This window comes from Pelobates fuscus, chromosome 3 (genome assembly GCF_036172605.1).
Source record: "Pelobates fuscus isolate aPelFus1 chromosome 3, aPelFus1.pri, whole genome shotgun sequence".
Lineage (NCBI taxonomy): Eukaryota > Metazoa > Chordata > Amphibia > Anura > Pelobatidae > Pelobates > Pelobates fuscus.
In genome coordinates, this window is record NC_086319.1 from 224789703 (window position 1) to 224804505 (window position 14803).

Below are 14803 nucleotides of genomic sequence, written 5' to 3' on the forward strand. Positions count from 1 at the left end.
GTATACCCTTAAGAGGTGAATTTCTACTATTCATAGCTGAATTATCACTCATTTAACTCTCCAAAGGCTAGTGGTGGGTGGAATTTTTGAGATGTATATATTTAAAAAAAAATAAAAAAAATTGGTCAACTAATCCATTACGGCTGTCAGATCTAACGGCATATGAGTTTCGTATACTGGCAGAGCACACTGTAGAGATTTATCACAGCTCTAATTTTTAAAGGATTTGTTTTTGACAAACTGTTCTGGTTTTGTGGTTAATCTATTTAAACATTTGTGACCATTTCAAATGGCTTGCGACCCACATGACTGAACATTAGTGGTAAAAGAAGTAATAGGGACTGCACTCAACCAAAGAAGAACAGAGTGCAAGACTGAGCTAGGGCCAGCACACCCCACATGTATAGTCTGAAAAAGAAAAAATGCTGAAGCACTTACTGTGTTGAAGTATAAGCAGGATTTTTATGTAAAATCAAGTGCACAGCAACGTTTCGACCTGTACTCAGGTATTTGTCAAGCTTTTTCTTTTTCATACTTGACCATTAGTTGTGGCCAAGGAAAAGAGTATGAATATAGCACACTCGTAGATATTGCATGTAGAGAAGTGAATTCTAAAGATGTCAAAATGGTTACTGACTTTTTTTTATTGCCTATGATCACATATTATTTTGCTATTTAGTAATTCTTTATTTAAAAGAACCAATATAGGCACCCAGACCACTTCAGCTCAATTAAGTGGTCTGGGTGCCAGGTCCCTCTAGTGCAGGGGTCCTCAAACTTTTTAAACATGGGGCCAGTTCACGGTCCCTCAGACACTGCTGGGGGCTGTGCTATAGTTTTACATTTTTAGAAAAACACAAATTTCTATATATAGTGAAACAGGCACATAGACATATACTGACATACTTACAGACACAAACACACATAAGGACATACACACACACACACACACACATATGCTGACAGACATACATACTGACATACACACAGACATACATACATACTGACATACACATACATACAGAAATACATAAACATACAAACACATACATACTGACATACACACACACACACACACACACACACACAGCCATACATACGCACACTGACATACATACAGATAGACAGACACATACTGACATAAATACATACACACAGACATACATACTGAAATACACACACACACACATACTGAAATACACACAAACACACACACACACACACTGAAACACACACACACACTGAAACACACACACACACTGAAACACACACACACACTGAAACACACACACACACTGAAACACACACACACACTGAAACACACACACACACTGAAACACACACACACACTGAAACACACACACACACTGAAACACACACACACACTGAAACACACACACACATACATAACCAGACATACATACAAACATACACATACTGATACATACACATACTGATACATACACATACTGATACATACACATACTGACATACACATACTGACATGCATACATACAGACACATACTGACATGCATACATACAGACACATACTGACATGCATACATACAGACACATACTGACATGCATACATACAGACACATACTGACCTACACACACACACAGACACATACTGACCTACACACACACACACAGATACACACAGACATACACATACATACATACACACATACATGCAGATACATACTGACATACTGACATGCATTCATACAGACGTATACTGACATGCATTCATACAGACGTATACTGACATGCATTCATACAGACGTATACTGACATGCATTCATACAGACGTATACTGACATGCATTCATACAGACGTATACTGACATGCATTCATACAGACGTATACTGACATGCATTCATACAGACGTATACTGACATGCATTCATACAGACGTATACTGACATGCATTCATACAGACGTATACTGACATGCATTCATACAGACGTATACTGACATGCATTCATACAGACGTATACTGACATGCATTCATACAGACGTATACTGACATGCATTCATACAGACGTATACTGACATGCATTCATACAGACGTATACTGACATGCATTCATACAGACGTATACTGACATGCATTCATACAGACATATACTGACATACATACAGACATGCATTCATACAGACATATACTGACATACCGACATACAGACATGCATACATACAGACATGCATACATACAGACATGCATACATACATACAGACATGCATACATACATACAGACATGCATACATACATACAGACATGCATACATACAGACATGCATACATACAGATTGACATATACTGACATACATACACACACAGACATATATACAGGCATACATACAGATAGACACACTGACACACACACAGACATACTGAAATACATACATATACACACACTGACATGCATACAAACAGACATACTGACATGCATACAAACAGACATACTGACATGCATACAAACAGACATACTGACATGCATACAAACAGACATACTGACATGCATACAAACAGACATACTGACATACACACACAAACACATACTGACATGCATACAAACAGACATACTGACACACACACACACACACACACACACACACATACTGACATGCATACAGACATACTGACACACACACACACAAACACATACTGACATGCATACAAACAGACATACTGACACACACACACACAAACACATACTGACATACATACACACAGACATACAAACACATACTTATAGATAGATACGTACTGACATACACACACACACACACACATACACACACACACACACACACACACACATATTGACATACTGAAATAAATGCATACATACACATACTGACGTGCATACATACACATACTGACGTGCATACATACACATACTGACGTGCATACACAGAGACAGACATACATATATATAAACTGCTATGTTTAATCCAGCCTCTAGTGGCTGTCTCACTGTGAAGCCCAGCCCAGCGGGAATGGGACCCTGAGGGTGGGGGGGATCTAAAGACCTTATAGTGCCAGGAAAACAAGTTTGTTTTACTGGAACTATAGTGGTCCTTTAAAGGGATTCTATAGTGAATACAAATTTCCTTACACTATAGTTTCCTCTGCTATCCCCTCCTGGCTGAGCTCATCAGAATTGGCAATCTCAGCCAAACCAATACTTACAAATGGGAAAGCATTATGATTGGCTGATATTTGCGAAGAGGCGGTTCGGGGGGGCGGGGTCAGCACAGGTGGACCTGCACAGCGCTGGAATAAAAGTATGTTTTAATAATTCTTAAGGCCAGGGGCCTAAACTGCATTTTTAATACTACAGGAATACACATTTGTATGAACCTTCAACATTACATTGCTGTTGACGTGTGCCGAATCTTATCTTAGAAACCATATTTCTTTAAACGTTTCAGAGAAGAAAACGTTAAATTTTGTGCCAATCATTTTCTCTTGAATTAATGTAAACTAAGGTACAACATAACCTGACACACCAAGGTGCAGTTTTGTAGTATATGTGATTCTGGAAAAGACTTGTAATTAAACAGGCAAAACTGACAAATGGATCTCTCTCTACAGTTGATCACAGCAGAGTACGACTCACACTGAAAGTACCACCTTATGAATCTGATTACATCAATGCAAATTTTATTAAGGTATGAAATATATCTTTGTTTTATGTTTGTTTGATTTGCTATTCACACACTAGCCAAAAAAATGTTGGCACCTCAGCAGAAATTCATGGTATGCTTAGTTTTTAATTTGTTTACTCTGAAGGATTTTGCATGAGGTGGTTTAATAAAAAATAATAAAAAAAAACAAAACAGTGTCCCTTAACATCTCCATCCCTTAGTGCCCCCCTCCCCCTCCTTGGTTCCCACTGTGTCTCCTGGTAGCGTGGCCGAGTGGAGCAGTGCGCACCGCGGTACAGGAGATTCCGTCTCCTATACTGGACCGGACTGACAGGAAGTGCTCTCTCAGTGAGGGCTCAGAGAGGGCTGTGCGGCCACCACCCGCCGGTTACTCCAATCTAGTGTCCAACCGGGCCGGTGTGCCATAAGGCGGCTGCTTGTGCCGCCTTATGGACGCACCGGCAGTGGTGTATCCCGGATTTGTGCAGCCCTAGGCATTTTTTACTAGAACTCCCCACCCAGCCTCCTTACCTTTGGGAATGCCGGGGGTTGAGGTTTTCACTCTCCCTGGGGTCTAGTGGGGCTGCTGGTCGGTCAGGCGGCGCTGGCGGGGGAGACCTTTCACCTGAGCGCTCTGCTCAGCTCCCTCGCATGCTACAGAGTGATGCCGGGAGCCGGAATATGACGCCATATTGGTCGATCCCTATTACACAGTTGCAGAATGTAGGATAAAATAAAGTTAGGACTAAAGCTGGAGATTGACATGTCCTTCAAATCCACTATTTTTGCCTATATTTTGCAGTTTGGTTTACAATTCATCGCATTTTGAAATGTAGTGAATAATTCCCTTTATGTTGCAGACAAAGAATCTGTAAATTTAATTGCAGTTTAAAAAAAACACAAAAAAAATCTTACTTTTTATACTTTATTGAAAAATATAAATAACAGATATAGAAAGCTAAAAGAGGGATGATGGAGGGGATTGTAATAAACTTTCCACATTACACAAAATGAACATCACATGGTTTCAGAAAATGCAATTAGAAAGACAAATATCCTCTATTGGATGTCTTACATATTTGATTACAGGACTGTAACTGATTCCAGTCGGTACAGACTACACAAATGTAATTTATGAGATGCGTATAACTTACGTGTGTGTGTTTTTGTTTTTGGACAAATAATTTTCTAGGATCTTGTGAGGTTAATGAGAATCTGGAAATGTGTCGTAAATTCTACTTCCCAAAAGTTTACACCCAGTGTAATTCAGCTTTTTTTTTTTTTTTTTTTTTTTTTTTTTAACCCTTTATGCTACATAAAATCAGATGAGACTAAAATTTTAAAATCGAAGTGCCTGTCTTTAAGCTGGAACATGTTCGCCAATAACCACCACTGACAGATAAAGCCTGTTGCTGTACATCTGTATTAACGTTTGCTACGAAGTGATATCATCATATGTACTCTCCTTCGGGCAGTACTAATATTGTATTGGTTGGGCTTAATTGGCACAGCCTGTTTTTGTATGAGAGGTGTTTTAAAAAGTAGCTTATCGCTTCACACTTTATCTACATTGTCACCTCTCTGGAGGATGGCTGATTTTTATCTGAATGTCTCTGAGGCATTCATTTTTTTTTTTTTATCTTTGAAATTATCTAGCCTGCAGTGTAAGTGCATTCCTTAAATTGCTTCCAACTGCAGGTCTACTTGATAATGTTGTGCATGCCCTCTAAAATGCAGTATTTAAATGGAATTGTGCATTTTCTAAAATACTATGTTTTTGTTTGTATTTGTGTTTTCACTGCTACTCCCGTAAATAAAAAAATAAATAAAACACTTTTGTATATTATGGAATTTTAAATTTCCCCATGAATACCGTAGCAGTGCTTACTAATAATGGCTTGTTGCATCGATCCTCACTGCTGCACGGGAGCCTACTAACACTATAGCACTGAATTTGCAGGGGCACCATAAAATGTAAATTATTGTGCTGCAAATCTGTCTTTTTTTTTTTTTTTTTTTTTTTTTTTTTATATATATTTAATATTTTTAATGCAGTCATGACCTGCCTGTAATGACTGATCTTAGCAATTTTATTTAAGGTTATTTTTTACTTGATTGTAAATTAGATTGCTTGAATTGTCATAATTATATTTTTTCCCTTTCCATGTTTAACAGGGTGTGCATGGGCCTAGAGCATACATTGCGACACAAGGGCCACTAGCAAATACAGTAGTAGATTTCTGGAGGATGGTATGGGAGTATAATATTGTAGTAAGTAATCAAATTGTATATATTTTTATTTCTCACATGTGTACTGCCTGACAAAATAAAAATTTTGACAAATGTCTTAATCTTATTCAGAGTACATTTATTTATTTATTTATGAAATATTTTACCAGGAAAGATACATTGAGATTTCTCTCATTTTCAAGTATGTCCTGTTCCTTGTCAAATATGAGTTAAATTATATTGTTAAAAATCTTGTACTACACATAGACCCTATGCGTAATGCGTAGTACAGGTGTGCCCTCTTTGATAAATGTAGCACAAACTGTAAAAAATGTGCTTTAAACTACAAAAAAACCTTCCTTAAACGTCCGTATCACTTAAAGGGGGAGACGAAGCATCAAAAAATATTGTCTTAATGATGCAGTTTTGTTGAATAGATCATTCTACTTCTCATTTCTCTGCCATTTAGATGTTTTATCCTTTGTTACACAGCCACCCAAACACACTTACTGAATTTTGCCTCCTTTATTCCCCATGTATTTTTATTAAGAATTTCTTTTCTCATGCTCTTGTTTTGTTCAGTAATCTTTTTCTCTTCATTTGACCTATAATGCACAAAAATGATAAAGTGTCAATAATAGGCACTTAACAAATAGATCTTGTGTAGGTATTGCTCCTGTGAATCACACCAAAATAATATGCAAAAAGAAAAAAAACTCTTAAGTGAAAACCCCCAAAATATGTACAAGTTTAGCTCTATAGTGATCTAGCAGACTTACTCCCATAGCTTATTGGGGTATATGTTCAATAATGTTGCATATTTTCAATCATCCCTGGCTATTAGAAATCCACCCCATGAAAGTATACTATACTATATTTAATCTGTTTCATTAATGACCTGTAATAAATAAATATACAAATGTGCAATTTATGTTACATGTGCCATTCACAATCGCAAAACCTTCAAAACAATTGGGTCTAATCTTTTATAGGTTCTTGAGACTTTAAGGTAGCTCACCACTTGTCTTCACTGGTGCCACACCACAGACTGTCAGAGAGAACATAGAATCAAATACACTTCTGGTGCGATATGTTGATCTAAAAATATAGGGAATACTCTCACCTTTTAAGGCGATTCTAGTGAAGAAAGGAGGGTGTGCTAACTTTAAAAGCACAAGAACCCATGAGATTAGATCCAGTCATTTTTATGCTCTTATGAATGTAAGTGGCACATCTCACAATTCATATATTGCACAACAAATGTGATCACCATATTCGAATATTGTGTTCTTATATTCAATATTTTTATTTTACATGACGTTTGTAATTGGCATAGATCTTGCAGTTGAGCTGTTTTGTGGTCTTGCAATGTGTGTTAGTCCTGTAAGGTACAGCCATTTAAAGATACTTGAATGACTTATGGTGCATGTGCATTTTCTGCGGGTCACCCGAAGGATTGGTAGGTCACACCAGGCAGCCTGTCCATCCCCATCCAGGCAGGCCCATTTAGGGCAGTACTGTTTCAGTGCAAACTGTAGGGTCCTAATGCCCCGAAAATAGCGCAAGTGTGTCTAATGATGCGCTCACGCTGTGCTTTTTGAGGGCAATTTCATGGTGTCCCCAAAATCAGAGAACAAAGTTGTGACTATGGGGCAGGAAAATTGTCTGTCTGTCCTGCTGAAATTAGGACATTTGGGAGGCCTGTTAACATTGCCTACTGGCTGCAGATGGAATCTGTCCTTTCAACCGATCACCCTTGGATGATCACCTTGAATTTGTCTACTCTGCTATTCTAGACTAGTAGGCTTAATTTATGTTGCTAACCTGCTTGGTGGCAATAGGCTCTTTTTGCAAACTTTCACTCCCATCTACTAGAGACCCTCGATAAAGTGTTCAACAACTCTTTCCCACCTTCCTACAGGCGCCAACTGATAGTTGGTGTTGGGTTTGAGTAAGTACAGCTGGTTTAGCGGTACACAGGACACTTGTTTTCTTAATAATGTATAAAATGGGAGAAGAAGGTCCAGGCACACATGACAAACTTTTTCTTAAAGTCCTAATTATCACTCTGCCATATCTAACTTGCAGTATTGAGCACTGGTGTATGTGTTCATGGTAATTTATATAGGAGTTAATTTTAACATAAAGATATAAATTTACATTAGTTATCCATTGATCAATATATCCCATTTCATATGTACGTCTTATTCTTTATATCTTATTTTTTTAACATCCTACTTTACAATTTGCTTGGTGCTTTCTTGCAGATATGCGCCTTTTACGTAATGTGTAATCACTCAGTGCATTTAATTTGTAATAATATCATTAATTCCTAATGAATGCCAATTTTATTAGTAAGTCGCTTTTCATTTGAGTTGAATGTTTTACTGGACACTGTATGCACCCAGGTCATTTCATGATAGACCACAACTATAGTACTCCTTTAATATAAAGTGTGTTATCAAGCAGAAGGCATTTGTTGCAGCTTATACAGACCAAGTCACTTGTTCGTTTAATTGGGATCTATTATAGGATGTATTTTATGACTAGAAATGACTTATTTCAAATACAAATTGATATGTAGTATTTAGAGACATGGCTATATGATAGACTTACACAAATAATTCCATAAGGATTTTAAGGCTTATTTTTCGGATGTTGAGGGTTAACTTAATTGCTGGAGCCCGTTAATGAAGTCTGTTTTTGGAGTGTATGTGTGGTCATATAGTGCTAAAGTGCTTGTGCCTGCATTCGGCATTGCTGTTTGAATTTTTTTTTTCATGTTTTAATGTTGAGTACAGATATGTCAGCTGACTCTGACTGTATGATTGAGAGGCTTTTGCTCTGTTGTTTTTTCATTGAGAGTGCCTGACTATCCCAGAGGCTAAAACATCCCGTTGGAGCACTAAAGTCACGTACTTGATTTACTGCTTTTGGATCCACATGATGGGTAATGAGTACCAGTGGACATCTCTTTTCTTATTTACACTAGTTATGTATCGAGGTTAAAATACCCATGTATCTTCCTATCCATCTGTTGTACGTTGTAAGGCTGTTTAGCCATGGCATTGCCCGAGATGATGGTATTGTTTTGAAAGTTGTTTCATTAAAAGTTTGGTGACACTCATTGACCACATATGTAACCACTACACACTATCTGAAAATCAAAAGGAAAAGGTCAAAGTGCTAGTTATACTGGTTAATATAGAAGTTGAAACAAAAGTGTGTATATGTGATATATATTTTGATACCCTTGGCACTCACCCCTTTGGTCCAGGATCCAATAAACTTGCCTCGATGCTGACCCGTGTAGATATACAATACAAAAATGAAGGGGTGCACTTAAAGGCCTTTTCAAAGGGATTCCTTTATTTAAGCATACAAATGTTTGTCCCGATCGACGTTTTGACCCGTTCGGGTCTTTTTCAAAATAAATACAGTGAAATCAGGACAACTTCAGATCACCAAATTAACCTTTTAACTGGTACTAATCAGTAATTAATGGGTTAATCTGTATTGTTTGCTTTGATTTATCACTACATGCTTATGAAGTCACTTTATAAGTGCTGGTAAGCTTGTTTCTATAATTCAGAAAATCAATGTCTTTGAAAGAAATGAGAAGAATCTTGTAGTTTCAGATAAATATTACAAACCTATATTTTTTAAAATTCACATATTTGTTATCCTTTGTAATTGCTATATTATACTTTTTATTTTTTCTTTATGTTCATTTAGATGTCCTCCCCCCCCCCCAAGCTGTGCATTTAAATGAGAACAAATGTGCAATTTACCACAATGCTGTTACTTCATTTCTTATTTTTCTGTAAAAAGTATGAGTCAAAATGCATTATTTGATTATTATTTCTTCTCTGTATTACCCCTGCAGATAATTGTAATGGCTTGTCGTGAGTTTGAAATGGGAAGGGTATGTATCTGTAATTCATTTACGTACTGTTACCTTACTGGCTGACAATTTGTATTTATTTGATTTGATTTTTGGCGTTTGCATATTTTGGTTCTTAGAAAGCAAGCCCTGCCTGGTGGTAGACCAGAAACTCCTAGAAAATGACCTAGATCAGTTATCTGCCAAACTGACTATGCTGTATATCTAGGTACATTTAGAATTAGAAAATCACTGCAGAATGCTTCCTGGAGGGATGTTTTAAGTTTAAGTATTAGGAAGTGGATTTGGGTTCTCCTACTATTGTCTATTAGGCATGGGTCTCCCAAACATGAGAGTACCCTCTCTATGAAAGGGTTACTCCAATCCTTATTGATATCTTTTTTGACAGTTTGCCAGTAGGACCCCCCCAACAGTTAAAATTCCTGGTGCTGATCTCCCTCTTCTAACCTCTGCAAGGGCCTTGCACATTCCAGTCAAAGTCTTCTCATAGAGAAGTCTTTGCTTGTCCTGTTTCACCAGCTCAGATGTGTGCGCCAGGAAAGGGAGGGGGAGTAATGCCTGCAAAAAGGGGATTTCTACGTTTGTCCACGCGCACTGATGGCCCATGTATGTTTTGCACAGAATTTACATTTTGCAGTCCAGAACAGAGTTCCAGGCTGCTAAAGGCATATGTGCATGGGGTGTAACTAGCCCCGTCACACAAGTGCAAGTATCTCTGAAAGTGCAGCGTTTCAAGCAGGAACGATGCACATCCAGACTCCTACCACCATGACCACTTCAAATCACTGAATGAACCATTTACTTTTTTAATTTTGGTGTTTAATGGTCATGGTATTCATTCTGGCATGTACTGTGGTATTTACTCAGCTTTGCTAAAAAAAATAAAAAGTATTTATTTATTTACTTTATCCCAGCGCCGATATCCCTCGCTAGGTCACAGCTCCGCCTGCTCTGTCATGCTACGAGCAGGTGTTAATGCACATGTGCGGCAAAAGTTCTCTGGAACTGCAATGCTTAACATTGCAGGACCAAGGACATTAGGGACACTGTATCCAGACCACTTTAATGAGCTGAAGTGGTCTGGGTGCCTATAGTGTCCCTTTAAAATCACTATGTAGTAATTATACCTCCAGTGAAAAATATATGTGCGTTTTTTAATTATACATCCTCCCCCTCCATTGGGGGTATACTTCAAAACATCACGCAAAAGTTGTAAATCTCTATTCACGTCTGTGGCTGTCCTTCAATCCAAATTGTCTTTGTTTTATGTTTATATTGTAGCTCACTATCACCTCTGCTTATTCTATTCTTTTCAATCAGAAAAAGTGTGAACGATATTTTCCCAGCTTTGGAGAGCAACCTGTATCCTTCGGACCATTCCATATCTCCTGTGTAAGTAATAGATTATTTTCTTCCTTATATTTGTGTAGGAATAGTAACCCTAGCAGAGGATTATCACTGCACTCTTCTTTATTCATAACATTGAATACACTGTTGAACTGTCAATTCCTGTCTGTTTTTAAAAACCTTGCAGCAACCAAGCTTCTGGGATATTTCTCAGATTTTCCTGCAAAGGGGAGCGCTACTTGGTTGATTAGTGTGCTATTTCCACCCAGAAACACATATTACAAAGCAAAGGACAAAAAACGCTTCCCATGATAACCAGCCAAATTAAAGACTTCTACAGCTAGTGTATAGTCACCCATTCTCACTTTTTACTGAGAACACTAACCTAACTAGATACAGATGTATATCAATCCCTCCCAATAGATGTTACTGAAAAAGCAATTGCCAAATCACGAAAGAGCATAATGTTATTTGTGCCATTTAATATTAAAGGGACACTATAGTCACCTGAACAACTTCAGCTTAATGAGGTTGTTCAGGTAAGAACTATAGCTCCCTGCAGCCTTTCTCATGTAAACACTGTATTTTCTGAGAAAATACAGTATTTACATTGGAATCTAGGAACACCTCCAGTTGCAGTCACTCAGAGTGAACCTGAGGGACATAGGAGTTGATGGAGGCATAATATGCCTCCATCCACTCAGATCTGCCGTCAGCAGAGCACAGGGCAGCACTGTGCACAGCATCCTGTGATTCAGTATCTCATCCCTCTTCATGCAGACACTGAACTTTCCTCATAGAGATTCATTGATTCAATTCATCTCTATGAGTAGATTCTGATTGACCAGGGCTGTGTTTGAATCATGCTGGCTCTGCCCCTGATCTGCCTCTTTGTCAGTCTCAGTCAATCCTATGGGGAAGCACTGTGATTGGATCAGGCTACCACATGTTAGCAGACTGCTTGTTTTTCTGAGTCTAACAGCATGCAGATTTACAGCTTCAGGCTTGAATACAGTAAGATTTTACTATATTTATGGAGGCATGAGGGGCCCAGGGGGGCTAGATGGTGGTGTTAACACTATAGGGTCAGGAATACATGTTTGTGTTCCTGACCCTATAGTGATCCTTTAAATTAATACAGATAAATCCAAATTAATGATTTGCTTAAGTAGAGGAGTCAAATCAATGCCTAAATGATCCCACAATGGCACTAATTTCAGTTCATCAAAACTTTAAGCACTATAACTATTACTTCCCAAAGTAAGTAGTCAAACTGTTGAAGAAGGATTCCCTGACACTTTATCTCCTAGCGCTTCAGAGGTTGTGCATGGCGGGACCCAAGTTGGTTGGCATTTTGTTCTCAAATGACTTAATGACTACTTACTCTAGGAGTCTAGGAGGACACTAGAGCACTCCCGGTATCATATCTACTACAGAAGGTTTAGCTTTAATGCATGGAGAGTTTCAATAACTTTTACCCACATTATATTCTTAATGGAACAGAGAGATCACCCTGAACATCTTTAAATAAACAATGTAGTATTACGGATACAAATGTTTTCCAAATGCTATACTGACCAAGTAACCATTTAGTTGACCGGGCCTTTGCTGCCCGGGTAAAAAGGTAGTTTACTTACAATCCCCCCCCTCCCCCCCCCCCCCCCCCTGCAGCGCCAGTTTCCTCTGTGAAGTTCTGCCTCTTGAGAATGGAATGAAGTCCATAATCTCAGCCAATCAAATGCTTTCCCATAGGAAAGTTTTTGCTGGCTAGTTTCCGTGCACGGCAGAAACACCTCTAGTGGCTGTCAGTATAACACACTTGATGAAGGTAAAGTCTGCAATGGAAACTTTCCCTTTCCGCAGAATATCTTTTGACTGGGTTGGAATTTCAGTGCAATTCTTACAGTCAAAATGAGCATTTCATATAGATTTTATCTTTAAATGAGCACTATAGGGTCAGGAAAACAAACATGTATTCCTGACCCTATAGGGTTAAAACCACCATCTAGCCCCCCTTACCCCTTCTTGCCTCCTTAAACATAGTAAAATCTTACTTGTATTCAAGTCTACAGCTGCTTATTTTGTCCCAGTTTCCTTTAGACCTGCTGACATCATCAGAAGTGGTAGCCTGATCCAAACACAATGCTTCCCCATAGAATGGTCTGAGACTGTCAAAGAGGCAGATCATGGGCAGAGCCAGCACAATTCAAACACAGCCCTGGCCAATCAGCATCTACTCATAGAGATTATTTGAATCCATGAATCTCTATGAGGAAAGTTCTGTGTCTGCATGCAGAGGGTGGAGATACTGAATGGATGCATTTTAGGCGGCCATGACCCAGGAAGAATCTCTAACCGCCATCTGAGGAGTGGCCAGTGAAGTCATCACTAGGCTGTAATGTAAACCCTGCATTTTCTCTGAAAAGACAGTGTTTACAGCAAAACGCCTGAAGGTAATGATTCTACTCACCAGAACAAATTCAATAAGCTGTAGTTGTTCTGGTGACTATAGTGTCCCTTTAAGAAATAAAAAATTTTTTGCGAATGACAATGCCGTTTTAATTAGGGATTATGAAATACATAATCTTGGTAGTTAAACTTTTACTGATCCTCCATAAAACTAAGCAAACAGACCTATAAATATATTGCTAACAAATATAGTAGAAACCTAGGGCATCATTCCCCTGGCATTTCTAAAGATTTATGTTGCTCAGAAATGCAATTCCTGCTTTTATGCACTCAGTCTGAAAGAAAAACCCATAAGGAAAAATACATTAACTAATATAACAGGACAGAATGTACAAGGATGCTTGTTGTAAACCAGGGCCCCTGGGAGATGCTGGCTCTCAGACAAAGTGTTCCCATACAGATGCTAGGCTGCCAGTTTTATTGAGAGATTAGAGATAATCTGACCAGTCTCATGTTTAAGGGAGAGTGTTTGACTCGGGAAGAAAAGAGGATGCTATCACCATGTTGGTAAGATAACTAAAGCTGCTAAATCATTGTTTATATAAAGGATGACAAATGCTGCAGTTTAATAAATACTCTAACATGCATTTATTATTAACATATATATTCTAGCCAATGAAAATGTTTTCATGGTCTCTTGCCTTTATGTAGGAGGCAGAACAGTCCAGGACAGATTACTTTGTTAGGACGCTGCTGGTGGAGTTCCAGAATGTAAGTGCAAGTTATCACTGGTAGCTATAAATAAAACTCTTTCTCATTCGACTTTAAGGCAAAGGAAATCTTCATACACATTAGCATTGTGCATGTTTGTAGTTGTTATTTGACATTCTTATTTAAACCTGTTTAACCCCTTAAATAATGCCCCCCACACACCCTCAATACTCAAAATTCAACGCTATTGGAGAGACAGTAGGAAGTTCTAGTTGGAATGAAAACCACAGGGTGGGAGAGACTGGCAGAAACATAGCAGGCAAGAGACAGAAGCCTATAGGTACTAGACGTGTGCAGTTTGTGTTATACAGAAAGCCATTGAAGATGTGAAGAAAAAGGATGAGCGCTTGTCAGAGGGAGAAATTAGAAAGGTGAAAAAGGACAGAAGGAAGATCTAGGATAGGGTATATATTTGGATTAAAACTGGATTTTTGTAAAGATCCATGCATTGGTCTTGTGGGGTTGGTGTATTTGATTTTGTTTTTCGC

At 38.3% G+C, this 14803-nt stretch overlaps 1 protein-coding gene across 2 annotated transcripts in view; it reads left to right on the top strand.

The window, feature by feature from the left end:
- Positions 1-14803, top strand: part of PTPN12 (protein tyrosine phosphatase non-receptor type 12) — an 86252-nt gene that overhangs the window by 32999 nt on the left and 38450 nt on the right. For both annotated transcript variants that reach the window (XM_063448156.1, XM_063448157.1), the window contains exons 3-7: positions 3603-3679; positions 5831-5926; positions 9771-9809; positions 11109-11180; positions 14256-14315. In XM_063448156.1, the coding sequence (XP_063304226.1) occupies positions 3603-3679; positions 5831-5926; positions 9771-9809; positions 11109-11180; positions 14256-14315 (344 nt within the window). The remainder of the gene's footprint in view (positions 1-3602; positions 3680-5830; positions 5927-9770; positions 9810-11108; positions 11181-14255; positions 14316-14803) is intronic.